The following is a 16,014-nucleotide window of genomic DNA, read 5'->3' on the forward strand; positions in this document are numbered from 1 at the left end:
GGATGGTGTTTTTGGCCTCTAGGGACCTCAAAACGAAAAAAAAAATCGGTCCCGCGTCCAGGTCTTACCATGAGTACTACGGTAATAGCTTATTCTCTATATGGGAAATTCGTTAATTGAGGTGTCTTTTGAAGCTTATTATCCAGTACACCTGCGACTGGTAACGAAAATGATATTTTCAAAGGGTCCCCCTAAGGTTTCAGTTATTTTTTGGAGTTCCCTTTCAAAGCCAATATTTATGACTAACTTTCTTTATAACGGTTTACATTTGAACTGTAATATGTTGTTGAAGCTGATCCTTTCCGTTAAATGTTTAAAACTGATTTAGATTGTAAACGAGAGATAGGCAAAGACAGTTGATGACAGTGGATTTTAAATACAGTATACTACCTTTTTATGGTTATAATACAACCAGTTCTACTATATGGAGCAGAAGTCTGGACACTTACAAAGCAAAATGAAAAGAAATTGATAGTTTTTGAAAATAAAATCTTACGTAGAGTGTTTGGTCCTATTAATGACAATGGTGAATGGCGGATAAGGAAGAACCAAGAATTAAGAGAACTTTATAATGACCCAGATATCATAGCAATGGTAAAGAGCAGAAGATTACGATGGCTGGGACATGTATATAGAAGAGATGATAACAGTATGATTAAGAAGGTATGGATGGGGCAACCAGAAGGACGACGGCCGCTGGGACGGCCCAGATTAAGATGGAATGACCAAGTGAGGCAGGACCTCAGGAGGTTAGGAGCAAGTTTGGAGGCAGCAGAAGATAGGCAGCAGTGGAGGAGCATTGTTGGCGAGGCCAAAAATCACTTGGGATTTGTGTGGCCACAGGAGTAAGTAAGTAGTAAGTATACTACCTTTTTTGGAAACTGCAACCTCATTGATCAACTGCAACTCTATATAAATCTTCGGTCTTTATGGTGTAGATCTAGATCTTTGACAAATAAAAGGATATTGCATTATGTTTTGTTCTCTGGACTTAGGTTTTGAACCCTGATGCGCAATTTGTGCATGGGCACACTCGCAAAGCGTAATTTGAAAGTCCCAATTATTATAATAACACATGCAGGCCACACCAATCAGTTCACACATAAATTTTAAGTTGTTTTCGTTTGTCAGAAGCTATACTCCTGAAACTTAGGCCTACTGCAAAAGTAAACTAACCTTAAAAATGATTTTTCTGACTTAATCGATTCTCCTGTTTTCGATGTGTACTTTTAGAAAAATTACCCATGTTATCGCGTTTACAACTTTTTAAATCTACATGAACGGATGGTGTTTTTGGCCTCTGGGTACGTCAAATCGAAAAAGTAGATCGGACCGGGTCCAGGTCTTACCTGGACCTATGGTAATAGCGTATTCCCTATATTCGCGCACATGTTGAAAGAGAGCGTCTCGGATGCTATCCGCCTATTATAATGCGCCGATGAACAACCGATTTTGTGCATCCCGGGAAGCAAAAAGTAGCCGTACGCTCGAATTTCAGCGTCCCTAGTCCCAGCATCCCTAGTCTAATCGCCCCCATTTGATTTAATGCCCCGCTAGAGTCCCGGATGCCAGCGTTCTAGTATAATCCTAGCCTTAAGTGTATATTTTTTCTGTGTCATTGGCAACCTTATTTTTTAAGCCAGACGTGTTTATTTTTATAAATAAATTCTTTTCTTTCATCTGCTGATGAAGAATTATTTTGAATTTTAAAAATATTTTGGTGGTGCTTATGAAAAGATTGTCCACAATACTGAAAATATAAACTTTATTGTTAAAAATATATACTTTACACTGACAACAATGGATAAAATTGGCAGAAAGTTCACTGGATGAATTCATTGGTATATCATTTGCACTTTTGTAAGGATAACTAAAGAACTACTTCACAAAATAAATAAAAGACTATGAATTAATGGGAGTGAACACTTTTCATCATGTACTATGAAATGTTAGAAATTAAAATTACATAACCTATAAACTACAGTACAAAATAACTTAAGAGTAATAATTAAGTAGAAATGAAATGATGTTTTTGTTGGAGTCTTAGATGATCTTTAATTTTGAGATTCACATTTAACACTCTAAATAGGACAGAATCGACCCCATGATTAAATGATTCTAAAAATATGATTTCCAAATTCGCTTATTAACAGCACCTGTGAATCAGGATGAAAAATTTACCTAACGTACAAAACTCATTACATTCTCTGAAAGAGTAGAGTTTAGAGTTTAACAACCTTTACATTCTTAAAACTTTTCAATTTTATGGCGATTTCTTGAGTCTTGATATGAAATATGATTTCCACAGGCTTTGCCCAATAACGTAAACAGTTTTGATGGCTTAGGGTTGTTTTCTTATTCAACCTTGAATGTGAAGAAAGCGTCAACAATGAAGACGATTCCCTGGACCAGAGCAAGCACCGACTTGGTTATACCCAGGTTGGCATGGCTGGTGTTGAACTTCCATCCGGAGAAGTGGTTGTAAGTGAACCACGCAGACAGGAGGTACAAGATGGCTCCAGCAACACAGAAAAACAGGTCCTGGAAAATATAGGTTTTTATATTTACGTTTGTACAGTACAGATGATTACTGTAAACAGAATCATACTCCGTTCACAAAATTTAGGCGGTTTGAGAGGAAGTTCCCTGACCAATGTTTTTTCTTACCTGGGACCAAGTGGAGGGTATAGATTTCTTCCCCTAAAACGGAGTAGGGCTGTGTATGGAGTATAAGACATTGTACAGTTTATATGTATCATATTTTAGCCTAATTGAACCAGGAGGGTGTAGGATAATATAATTACCGAGTGAATATAATTTATCATGACTTATGTTCTAAATTAAATTAAGCCTACTTGTATTGTATTCATTAAGTTGAAATGCTTACCACATCAGGTAGTTAAACTGACCATTAATTAAACAAATCCGGATACCCGGCTGGGTACAATGTACTTATTCTACTACTCAAAACAGAAGTACTAAGTACTAAAACAAATACTAAAATTAGAAGTTTCAAGAAATGTTATGCATTTTTTATTATTTTAAATAGGTTTAAGCAGTTGTGCAATGAATGGCCAATGCAATAACTGTAGTTGAGCCTCTTGACTCTCTATTGTTGCCGCTCTAATATGTCAATGTGTTTTAGAAGTGTCGCTCCTGCTACTATTGGGGGCAAAAAAGCTCTCCGCTAGACTAGCCTCACTGCTCCACTATGTTTCCACCCTTCAAGGGAGAAAGCATAAGTAAGTTTATGGTAGAGGTACTCACCACAGACTTGTTGATGGAGTTGCCAGTGATGAAGCCAAGGAAGGTTCCTACCACGATGAGAGCGAAACCAGCGTATGTACCAGTGGTGATGAGGGCATTGAAGGGAACAGGCTCCTCGATAGTCTGGTAGTGGATGATCAAGATGGCGATGGCCAGTGCCTAAAACAAGACAAATGCCATTAGTGGTGACATAAAAAACAAACGTTGGTAGTATGATCCGTTGGTAATTGTGAGTGCCTACAACCATTGAGTACATGCACTGTGAACTTGAAGTAGCACTGGCACGCCAACTCTGCTAGAAAATCAACATGCGGTTCAATTTTGTTATGTTGTTACCTACTAGAGAATTCAAATCAAATATAGTTCATTGGCTCATGGCTTTATTACAAGCCCACAACAGTGGCTTTGTATATTTCTGTGTAAAATGGATTGTCCGTAAATAAAAAAAAGGAAAAAAAGAAGCCCACTATTGAACTTTGCCTTGGGCCCGCAATCTCTAGGACCGTCCCTGTGGATAGCTGCTACACATCCTAAACCACGGCCTCTAGTCTCGGCGCTCATCATCCAAATACCTAGATTTGATAGGTATTTTACCCCTAGTAGTACATATAGCGGACAAAACATATCTCAAGTCTCAATGCTCTCATTCAGTGCTTTGGTACTGTACCTCCACTCCAGTTGTATCTCTAATTCAATGCCTACAAAGCAAAATACAATAATACATGCCAGCCAACATAACAAAACAAACAAAAGTTAGTAGTGGATAATCAGAATGGCATTGGCCAGTGCCTTAGCAGATAATGACGGAAATTTGTTAGTAAAAAAGGTAAATGGTTGGCCATCACTCACAATGACAGAATTGAAAATAGCCTGGTCAATTAATTTATTTATATTAGGCTGAGTGGTCTGTGACTTGCTGTTTATCAGGAAGTATGGTAATTTGAATATGATTTACACATTTTGGGAATGGTCTTTTTTGTTAGTTGATGATGTTTGCAATGTACTGTAGGATAGCCAATTTTTTCCTACATTCTTCTTTAAATACTTAAATATGCTTTTAAATACAATCAAATAAATTAGTTGCCTAAATATGAGTGTTGTTAATATTTTTAAAGTTGATTTTCCTGCCTAAAGTAAGATAAAGATGAGCTCTGTGGATACTGTATTTCGAATCACACATCACAATTGCTGGATACTCCTGATTTTAAGCTCAGATAGCGTTGATTTTATACACATTGGGGAGTTTGGTGGTTTTATCTAAGTTATTGGCAGTTTGTTGTAAGGAGTTGTCTAAACCCTGGTCTTGTTTATTATCGTACAACTTTTATTTGTAAGAGGAACAAATTAAACCCATACTAGTCGGGGTTCAGCTATAAGGGGGTACATTTTCATCAGTCAAAGCATTTTAGTTTTGAAAACATTGTGAGTTATATCAATTTAAAACTTCTCTTAAGTCAGCAACACCTTTGATAAGTTATTTTTAGCTAGAGAGACGAATGAGTCAAGAATTAGAAGAGGTGAATTGTGTTTACCTACGTCATCTCGTTTCTTGCCTGAATATTTCTGATTGCCCTGTGAGAAGTTCAGACACATTGTAAATTTTTTTTGAGTACCGGTATTAAACTCTGAACTTTAAGACTAAGATCGAGATCGAATGCTACATTTATCTCAAGCTAATTTTCGGACTGAAGCCTCTGTCAAATCTGTACTGCCTACAATACTGATTCTCTCTCTTTGTTTACGAATTCCACTGACAAAGACATTTCCTTTCGCCCAATTTGTTCAACTGGACACTTCCTGTGATGAGGAGGATGAAAGGATTGTTCCCCCGATGTCTGTCCTATGTCATGGGAGGATCGCCAAATTTTAATCGAAAATCCGGGATATTTCAGATGCAGGATAGGGTTTGATAGTTGGATATTGTTTGATGAAAAATGGTAATGCAGATTTTTAGCAAGTTCATAAACATTTCAAATTACTTACTGTATGTTCCAGTATTATATGGTATTACTAGCTGACCCGGCGAACTTCGTATCGCCTAAGTTATAGGTTTCCCCTAAGACAGACCGATGGAAAGAAAGTACCGTTACGTTTAATTTTCAAGATGATCTCGTTCGCATCGCTCAATCACGTCCTGGTTGAAGTTCGTTCGCTACGCTCACTCACCTTTGGGTTGGAGCTCGTTCGCTACGCTCACTCACCTTTAGGTTGGAGCTCGTTCGCTGCGCTCACTTGCCTTCAGGTTAGCTCGTTCGCTACGCTTTATCGCCTCCAGGTTGAAGTTCGTTCGCTACGCTCACTCACCTTTTGGTTGCAAATTAGCTGTTGTCATAAATGTAAAAGAAATAATAGTGCTGCACCCTGTTGGTAATCCTTGTAACTTTAATGCTATTGAACATCATAGAACAGAACCAACTTGTTTAATTGAAACAGCTGTTAAGATTCATTAATTCCATTTCTCATAAGGTTAACATGGGAAACTCCAGAGCCACTGGGGCGGAGCCCTTTTAAGAATTTCGAAACGGGAAATAGTTTACGTCCGATTCGCATACCTACAGAATTTACACACCAAATTTCATAACGATCGGTGAAGTCGTTCCGGAGGAGTTTGCAGACAAACACTGTGACACGAGAATTTTATATATTAGATTAAGTCAGCAAGGAAGGATATTAATTATTAATTAATTAGTTATTGAATAAACCTCTCATTGATTGCCCTTTTATTAAAGTTGTATTACTTTATCTATTTTTGTTTTATACTATGAGGAAAATTTTCTGGGTATAACTTCCTACGGTTAATATTCAATAATATGTTGTCTTTTCAGTTTTACCTGATTTGCGGATAGGAAAAAGAACATCACAGAATTAAAAAGCTCATTCTATCAGTGGCCCCATTGGACCATTGACTGTAAACTATAAATGTTTATATTTAATGATATGCTTAGTTTTTTTAACACACTAACAACGTCCATATCATTGCCTTTACACTGTGCGAAATCCCTCCATAACTAGGGTTCTCTTCTTCCCAATCTAAAAATCCCTTCGGGCTCTATGAATATTATTATTATTATAGGGATTGGTTTATTAAAAACTACAAGTAATCTTACTGTAGAAAAGTATGTCAGACTATATTACAAATAAAAAGGACTGTATTTGCCATTTAATTCAGACAAAAATACAATAATTGGAATTAATAACAAAAACATATTGCAATAAATAAATACAAAGAACATCAAACATTTTGTCAATATAAAACATTAGGAGATTTTAAAATTTTGTTATCACTTAAAATATAGAGCATACAATCAGCTGATTAAAATTATGTAAAGAGAATAGTAAAATTAAATCAATTTCCCCTTTTAGTTTTTAAGCACTGTGTCTCCTGCAATAGAATTGATTATAATTGGGTGGAGTTGGAGTAGGCCTATTTATCAAAGTTCTTACAGTTCTGGGCCCAGGTGACATTGGGCTTTAAATAATTTTTCCTGATGGCCCATTCGGCACGATAAAAAAGGTTGATAGTAAAAAGACCTGAGTTTGGCTCGGTCCCTACAAACACATAAACATTGCTGGCAAAGGCTCAAATACATGTTCATAAACTCGATAGGAGCAATTTTCTATATATTCTGGTTTGTACAATAAAACAAAACAACCATTTTTGAGAATGTATTAATTCACCTGGTGAGATTCTAGTGGCAACGGTCAATTCGGACGTGTTAGTGGACTTGGAACTTGGTTTGGTCTAGCCAGTGTAGTAAGACCGTCCCTGTCACGGGCAGAAGGGCGTAGCCCTATTTCCGACCAGACATGCCCGAGTTCACAGCTGTTAAGTCCCCAAATTCTCTTATGATGGGATACTTCCTGTCTGTATTTTGGGATCGCCAGAAACAGATGGGGTTTTATTTCCGCCGAGATTCCGCTCGGCCACCAAGAAGTTCAACAAAAGAAATGCAATGGGATATTCCAGAGGAAGTTAACCAATATATCTCACAAACCTTGGCGGTTTGAGATCTTACATAAGTTAATGATAATTGTAAATGCGGATGGTTACCCTAGTGTGTTAGTTAACCAATACTATCTATAAATTAGTTTAGAAAATATTACTTTCTACAGTACAATAAAAAAAATCTAAATACTTCACCTCTACATTAATGATAAATATATTTAATATGTCTAATGGCTATCATACTAACAGAGTAATGGTGAAACTTTAGCCATTAAAACACAATATTGACTACAACAATCTACTAACATACCTATTAATACACAAACTACACCACGACGACACAACAAACTATTATTTATACAATAGCTGTGTTAATTTTATAACTTAACAAATGGAATTTCCGTTACCAAATAGTTCTTCTTTTACAAACTTCTTATATAACAATATTGATACATTTGGTAGTCTCAAAGTCTATTTTTCAATCTATTTTCAACTATTTGTCAAAACATTTTTCAATCTAGCGGATGTCCAGTGTTCACTCTTGCATCTGAACATTTCTCCCACTTAATGGAATGCCGTCATGTTTGAAAAAATTACAAAACCTAATTTAAAATACATCCAGTAAGATAAATTCGACAATTAATTGTGTAAACTCTATTAAAAGCAAAAAATAATTATGTTAGAATATAAATTCTGTGGTTTTGGATTGATTGCATCAATGGTCTGTATTTTTTTCTATTATACTGCCTGCCTTTGTTTAATTAGTGGAGGTCACTAAAACTATTGAATTCATATGGTTTCGTGTGGTACAATTTTCCCTTTTGCGATTGGGAAGTTAATTAATAATTAATAATATGATTACCATTAAAATAAATACTTAAACAAACTGATTTTAAAGATCAATCTTGAATTCGACGAAACAATTTCGTTCAATGGTAGGGAGCCTATTCCAATTTCCAGTTTGGCCAAAAGATGAAACAAAAATACCGTCGGCAGATTGGTCTGCAGTACTGTAGTTCGTCATAATAAATTTCAAGCCCAAAAGGATTTCATCAGCGAGGGTGGGTAAAAATAGAGATGTTTCTCAGCTCGGAGTTCACAGTTCAACAGTTTCGGCAACATCACGGTCTAAAATTACGTTGAAGGGGAATTTGATTCTTGTTTGGATCTAATTTTAATATATATGACGTTATGTGTTATAAGACATTGTTAGAATGTAACATTTAAAAAGTCCTTCTGTCAATTGCTCAATAAAATATAAAACAATATTCAAACTTAAGTTTGAAAACTCAAGGCTTTAGACTTAAACGAAAATAAACTTTAGGAGCATTTGGTAAGGAAAATTTGAACTCTTTTAACTTTACTCTTGTAAATATTTGCTTTTAGATTACATTGTTTTTGTTATTGGTTCCAACAGATTTCCTAGTTGCAGAGGAATAACCTCATATTTTTGTTAATTGCAAACAGCTGTGTGTAAGTTACGTTTCTGTAGCAATTAATTTTAGGCTTAAAGTCGTTGGCTCTTCATCGAATTAATAAATTGTTGCTTCTGCAAACATTCAACCTTTCCAAAAGTATTTTTTACATCACCAACCTCAATTTTTGCATGTGACATATTTTAGTGCATAAATTACTGTTTTTATTTTTGACCGTATGTATTATAAGGATGAATTTACTCTGAATCATACAATAAAAATTGAATTCTTCTTCTTAAAATTAACCAAATAAATAAAACTAAATAAATGGATACGATAAAATAAATAAATAATAAATTAATTAAATTATTAAACATAATAAACATTTTTGTTTTATTTTAAAAACTAATTTTTATTCATGTCAAACTTTTTAGTTCTTGATCATTTCACCTTTAATATTTGGGATAAAAATGTTTTGATTGGAAGTCAACTTTTTTATCATTGTAGAAATTTTTAATAGCTTTGAGTAATGATAGTTCGTAATGAATATGAAATAGACTAAAACGTTGGAGTTGAAACCAGTTGAGTATTTTTAGCGATGACATGAAACAGGTTGAAAGGGCAGAACTGGTTGTGACGTCATTCATTACGTAATAGATAGTATGTACTCCTTAGTCACCCCCTCCACAGCTACTCCCTCTCCCAAATGTGATTATAGTGCAGGCCTTCAAATCTGAAGGTCACTGGTTCGATTCAAGATCTTTCTGGACTCAGATAGCATTTGTCATTGGCTAATGATGCTAAGAAAAGGTCGACGTTTCATGATAGTAACAAGACCAGGGTTTGAATCGTAAAAAAAGAAACTTACAACATGCCAATACTGTATGGATACATAAAATACCTACATGATTTATCAATCTTATAATGCAATAAATTATGTAGGCCTATTACATATTTCCACCAAAAGTTTATACAAATGCTTCAGGAAATGATCAGTTCTGCACTTAAGGGTAAAATAAAAAAAATATACAGAGTTATAAATGATCATTACGTTTAATTTGCTGGAAGTAGCATATACACTGTTTATAGAGAGTTCTTCCCAAAAGTAACGCGGATTAAAAACTCATTCCGTTACATGCTCCTAAATCATTTTATTTTCTAAAATGTGAGATTTTTCCGTTGACTCACATGACATGCTCTAAAACATAAAATATGCATAATATTGTAAAACGTATGCGTAAGAATTAATTTAAGAACCATGTAAACATTTAAATAAGTTATATTTATTAGTAAAAGTTGCATGATCTGTTGCGTTCACTAAATTAATAAACAGCGTATGTTTGGTATATTATTACTTGCTAAACATTCACAGTTTTTGATCATAATACTGAATCACTCTGATGATTCAAACTTCTCATCTCTCCACTATCTCGTCCGCGATGATTCTGGCAAAATGAGTTATCACATTATAATTACTGCAATATCACGTTTTATCACAAATTATCACTTTATTCAACCAAAATACGAGGACACTTACCAATTCGGCGAATTTCACAATCGTCAGTCTGCTAACAGCCATTTTATTTGTTTATCTGTAACAAAACAATAACATCAGGAAGCTGTTTTGAGATTGTAGTAGGACTTAAGAGGAGACAGCACAAGCAGTAGTAGATTTTACAATCATTTTACCGATAATAAACAATAAACTAAAACAACAATAAAATAAGTAATTGTAATAAAACATTTTTTTAAATTTACAGATAATGCAGTATTACCGATTCGCGTGGTCTTAATTATTGTCCTCAGTCTTTTTATTTCAATTAAAATACAATATAATAAAAATAAATTTAAAATATACGAAAAATTACATAGGCCAATTGTTTAGCTAAATGGCTGTTACTGCTGTTTAATTATTTATGAGAGGTTTACTTTAAAAAAAAATGGTAAATATACATCTGACGTCCTCCAAATTATCCTTTTTTGCCCAAATAACTACTTCAGCCCTGCAACTGTATGTCAACGTATAGAAAGCATCCATTTATGCTGATGAGACCAATATTTTAGAACAACTGAATCACAGCTAATGAATCACACATCGAATCATTTACAAGATTAGTTCGTAGAACTGGTAGAACTCGGTAACGCTCCCACCAATTACCAATGGCCGCATTGTTGCGCGTAACGCATTCGCCGTGAAGCATAGAGGATAAACCATAGAGCATGAAGGATCGCATTCCACCGCACCAGCATTCCTCTATGGCACCAAGGCCGATGACGTCACTAGTGACATCATCAGTTAACTTGGAGATGAATTAGGCAGTTTTGGTCACACCCTTGACATTATCTGCGACCGTGGCTGAGTTTTACTAGATCAAGGATCAAAAGTTGTCGGTTCTTGTTTGTGGAAGGATTAACATTTCTTTTTGCTTTTCTAATTCGAGCCTTGGCATAACATGGCATACATGATGATTTTTAAATATGTAAAATTTTTAAAAACCTTTTGGTGGGTAAGATCGATGAAAGTTACATTTTTGTTGAGGGAAGGATTTAGAAAGCTCAATTGGGCAATAGAACCAAACTATACCCATACGTACCTACGTTACATTTTCTCCAATTAACATACAGAATTTTTATTCCCATATTGTGAAAATGAATTTATTTGCTGTCAATTTTTATTTAACAGAAATATAATTCTCTTTGAGACTCATTTCTTTCGTTTGGATTTCTAGTATTAGTACTTAAGTAATATTCTACTTCATTTTTCGTTCCCATAAATATATTTGATTGTATTTTAAATACTGAACATGTTGCTCTAAACTTCAAGTCAGATTTTTCAACAATCTAAAAGAATTATCCCCGTGATCCTCTTAACACACTTCCGAACATAAATTTGGATTAATTCAATAATTTTATTTTGAAAGAACAAAAACAATATACAAGTTTATAATTCTATATTTATCGTTCAAATTTCATGCATAGTTTGGAATTAATCAGACATATAGGTATTCTTTTAATACTTTAAGCTATATACGTCGGATGTGCCAACACACATTACCTGATGGTTTTAATTAAATAAAAGATAGCTTTAAACAAATACTGTAAATGTTGTAGAAACCCTTAAACGTATAACAAGGATCCATAAGCTCAGGTGATACAAAACACAACCCTAAGGTAACCAACCCTTAACAGATGTCAGATTCTTATGGATGAGATGAAGACAAAAAATATTTCCAGGGATGTTTTTATCATGTATAGAAAGAGAGAATTTTGATGAGTACGTTATTGTTATTTCATAAATTTTCAAACCATTTCAACAACATTAAAAGATGTGTCTAACAAATTCTTGAACTCTTGTATAACAAAATATCACCACCAATTACAACTGTAACTGATGGTTTTTTGGAATAATCTTGAGCCGATCGTCCACATACTTGTAAAAAAAGGAAAGAGCTCTCTCAAGAACTTTCTAAACTTTGGAGAAATCTCTCACAAAATCCAAACTAACCAAAGTGTTAAGTCCCCACTGAATTCTCACCAAGCAAGAGAAAAAGTCGAAACCAAGCTTGCGGATATGCAATACATCGACACAGGCTTCAGCGTTTACAACGGGATGTCTGTCTAATAACACTATGATAATCAATACTAACAGAAAATAAAACTCTCAATTAAACCAATCGATCGCATAAAATATCGTAAGATAATCGTATCATTTAAACTAATACCAACGCTGCTTAGTTAGGTGATCTCATTGGAAGTCTTAGATTTGATTTGGAACATAAAAGCAAATTCTGAGTAAAATCTATCAACCGCATAAAGATACAAAGTTTAATAGCACAATAGAACACAACCTTCAACAAAAGTGTGATGCCATTTCAGTTTGTTAATTCACATTTTGGTTCAAAGTCTATAAAAACGTTTTGAAGGAGCCAATAGCATTCTAAATTATAAAACAAACTTTTTATCTCATTAAAAGTCTTGGTCTTGAATCTCATTCGAGGGAAAGTAAAATATAACTCACATAAAAATAATGAAACACATAGAATAACGATTAACATCAACTAAACAAACAACATATGCTACATGATGATAAAAAAACAGCCCCAGGTGATTCTTCCCAACCCTGACACTTGCATTCTTGTGTGGTTTGGAGATGGATGATATGCATCTTAAAAACAAAACAAATGCTTGAAGTCCAATCTGGAACCCACAAACCTCGAAACCTATGATTGTAAGAGAAACTAATCGCATTTAAGAGTCTTCCTTAGTGGTAGCCATGTTGGATTTCTTCCCCATAAGAACAATGTTAAACATTACATCATTTGTGGACACGTTACGGCGTTATTTGTTAAGATATAGCTTTGAAATTTATAATTTTTATTTTTAACATAATAGACTCGTGACTGAGGTTTTTGAATTTCGAAAATCCATTTTCATTTCCTTTCAATAGTTAGCTTAATTTTAAGATAATTAATAATCAATTATTCATTATAAAAATTAAAAATTGTGAAATAAAAAACGTCAATCTCTAGAGGACCGCAATTCCTTAAATTTAACTCCTTATCCATAATTATATGACAATTTGCTGATGAGATATTTGGACCCAAAGTTAACATTGTTCTTATGGGGAAGAAATCCAACATGGCTTCCACTAAGGAAGACTCTTAAAGTCTCTAAACTTTTTATGTAGCCGGAAAACTAGAAAACTGAGGACACTCACCTTAACAAAGGAACCGAAGAAAGGAACTAAACCACGCTACGCTCAGTGCTGTGAGTTGTTTGTTTGGTTCGGATGTGAGCGTCGGCCTGTGATGTCATAGACACGGATGGGTGACGCTATGCTTGGATCCCCCCCTCCCCCCACCAAAAGTGGGCGAACCGGTTATCAAGGTTGCGTCGACCACGGTGAGGGCTCGGTCGAATTTGATAACAGTCTTTGGCTTCAACGCCCCGAGAATCAAAAACGCTTCATTTTCGTACAGGGAACCGCCGTGGTGGTCAATAATGTGTTTGGGAATTTAAATTGTTGTTTAGGGTTCGGTTTTAGGTACGAATTGAAATCTATTATAAGGTTTGGGAAGTGGTGGTGATGCGAATAGTTTGGTAGTTAGAAAACATTTGAAAATGGCAAGTTTGAGGTCGTAAAGTAAAATTTCAATTTGCACGACTTGAATCCATGTTGTCGAGTGGATTTCCTAGACGCGTCAACAAATGTTTCATAGGTTGGGTTCATAGTGTAAATAATCAATGCACTCAGCGAGTCTCTAAGTATGTTTTTATTCAAGATTGAACAAATGCATCAAATTAAGCAAAATTCATAACACAAATCCAATCGAACACACTCTTTCATATTAAGTGTAGTAAAAATCCAATAAATGTACACGGTGTATACTTCTACGTAAGAATATTTTGTTTTTCAAAGTTGGCACACCTGTTAGGCCAGCTGATAATCCACAACATAACCTCCAAGTTGATGTTCCCGCCAGAATGTGACCGGTCTGCCTAGTAGGTCACTTGTTTAACTTTCCCTCTCCTTGAATTGACCTGCTTTCGTCTCTGCCCCCAAGATCGCACCGTCAGAGTCAGAGACTCCTAATGTTTTTATGTGACCTTATAAAAATATAGTAACTTCTGTTAACGAATCAATAGAAAATAACCAGTTAATATATGGGTATGTTAACGTACAGGCAGCGTTGTAAATATTTTTAACTATAATTATTTTGGTTGTGTTTCTCCTTGCAAAAAACGTACTTTCGGGTTATCTACTTACTTAATAGAGTCGAAATATCAACAGAAAATCTAATGTATACAGTGTAAACGTTTGAAAAATCATTGACTTTCCCTCAATAGTAAAACCTGAGATTGCGTTTTTCAAGTTCAGAAACCTTAGTGTGCTTATGACAAACAAAACTTTTTATTCCAAGAATTTGTGATTTGTGCTTTACTGATAGGTCAAACATGAGAAAAAACAATTATTTAGCAACAAATATAATTAGACCGTAGCCTTTCGTAAATACATAGTCTTAAAATAAGCTAATTTTACGTGTCTTCATTTAATGCAATAATACATAACGGGGTACGTTTGATCGATGCTAAATTTAACTCTAAACGCTTCTTTCTTTACAAAAAAAAAAATAGTTTCCTTTCACCTTTGGCTACTTAAACGAAGACGTTGCATGTAATTGGAAAAGTGAGTGGCTGTTCAATGTAATTTATGTTTTGTTAAATTATTTATAGACATTCTCATAAATATGCGTTTAAAACCTTCACATAAATAGGTATAAAACATTGTGTATACAACAATATGTATTATAAATCAAGAAGATTTGGTTTGAAGTAAAGTTGTATATTAAAAAGTGTATTATTGTCTGGACACTCAACTTTGTGACGTCATTGATTATAGCTCTTATGTAAATAAGCCAATTATACACAAATTTGTTATTCCTCGTATCGTGTCAGTGTCACTTACACGTCTCTAATTGGGCTGTTTACTGGTTTACTAGGTCAAGATAAACAGACAGAATTTCCCAGAAAAACTCGCCCTATATCCACACGTAGGTGTAAATTGATAGTGCTGATGTAAATTAGGTAAATGGGAAGTTTTCTGTAAGTTATGATGTGTTTCCAACTAAGTGGACGAGTGGGTTCGATTTTCTACAAATCCACCAAACATCAAGGATTTTGACATATAACACTTTTATTCCTCCATATAAAATTCCACTGGCAATGGCATTGAATAAAGTTAAGTGGTTAAAATTGCTTACTGCTAGCAAACGAATATTCGACCATCACATAGACGATGTATTCTGGAAGTAGATTTCTCATCCTACTTTATCTTATCTGTAGCATGTTTTGACATGTGTTTAATGTACGGTAACGTCAGGGGTGATGTCGTGTATATACATTTTTTCTCATTTTTTGGCAAATTTTGAAATGTTAGATTCATTTGATGGTCTAAAAAATAGACCATTCATTCTTTCATTATGATGTCAGAGGATGAGTAATATTTATAACAAATGCTAGGTGTATTTGGTTAAAATAATTTGTTTAACAAAAGATAATAGTAACATCATAACACATTTCGCATATAATGGATAGAAACGTTCCTTAAAATTATGTTCTGATAATCCATAAGGATACAATTAATTTCTACATGGGAGTGCTTTGTAAAATAATTTTAAAGTTAAGTGGATTAAAATATCTAAGCTGGCGATTTCTTTTACAGTACAGTATTACTTTAACACTTTATAGTTTTTAATTTGCACGTGCAATAATTTTTCGATCTATTATACTTTTATTTATGGAGCTCAAAACTATTTAAAAGTCCCAAGTCAAGAGCAATGTAGGTATTACACGACCTTGTAATATATGTTTACTACGATTATAGTT

The 16,014-nt window shown here is 34.3% G+C and overlaps 1 protein-coding gene across 2 annotated transcripts in view; it reads right to left on the minus strand.

Moving 5' to 3' along the window:
- Positions 1 to 1,748: 1,748 nt before the first annotated feature.
- The window catches only part of LOC129000189 (uncharacterized), a 30,448-nt gene continuing 16,182 nt past the window's right edge, over positions 1,749 to 16,014 (minus strand). The window contains exons 1-4 of one of the 2 annotated variants that reach the window (XM_054427137.1): positions 13,346 to 13,450; positions 10,166 to 10,220; positions 3,268 to 3,426; positions 1,749 to 2,541 (exon numbers count right to left, since the gene is read on the minus strand). In XM_054427137.1, coding sequence (XP_054283112.1) covers positions 2,356 to 2,541; positions 3,268 to 3,426; positions 10,166 to 10,207 — 387 coding nt within the window. In that variant the 5' untranslated portion in view covers positions 10,208 to 10,220; positions 13,346 to 13,450 and the 3' untranslated portion in view covers positions 1,749 to 2,355. Of the gene's footprint in view, positions 2,542 to 3,267; positions 3,427 to 10,165; positions 10,221 to 13,345; positions 13,451 to 16,014 lie in introns of those variants that run through there. The other variant, XM_054427136.1, reaches the window with a different exon arrangement.

Source organism: Macrosteles quadrilineatus, unplaced genomic scaffold, assembly GCF_028750875.1.
Source record: "Macrosteles quadrilineatus isolate MER2022 unplaced genomic scaffold, UCM_ALF_1.0 Scaffold_8__2_contigs__length_117827958, whole genome shotgun sequence".
Lineage (NCBI taxonomy): Eukaryota > Metazoa > Arthropoda > Insecta > Hemiptera > Cicadellidae > Macrosteles > Macrosteles quadrilineatus.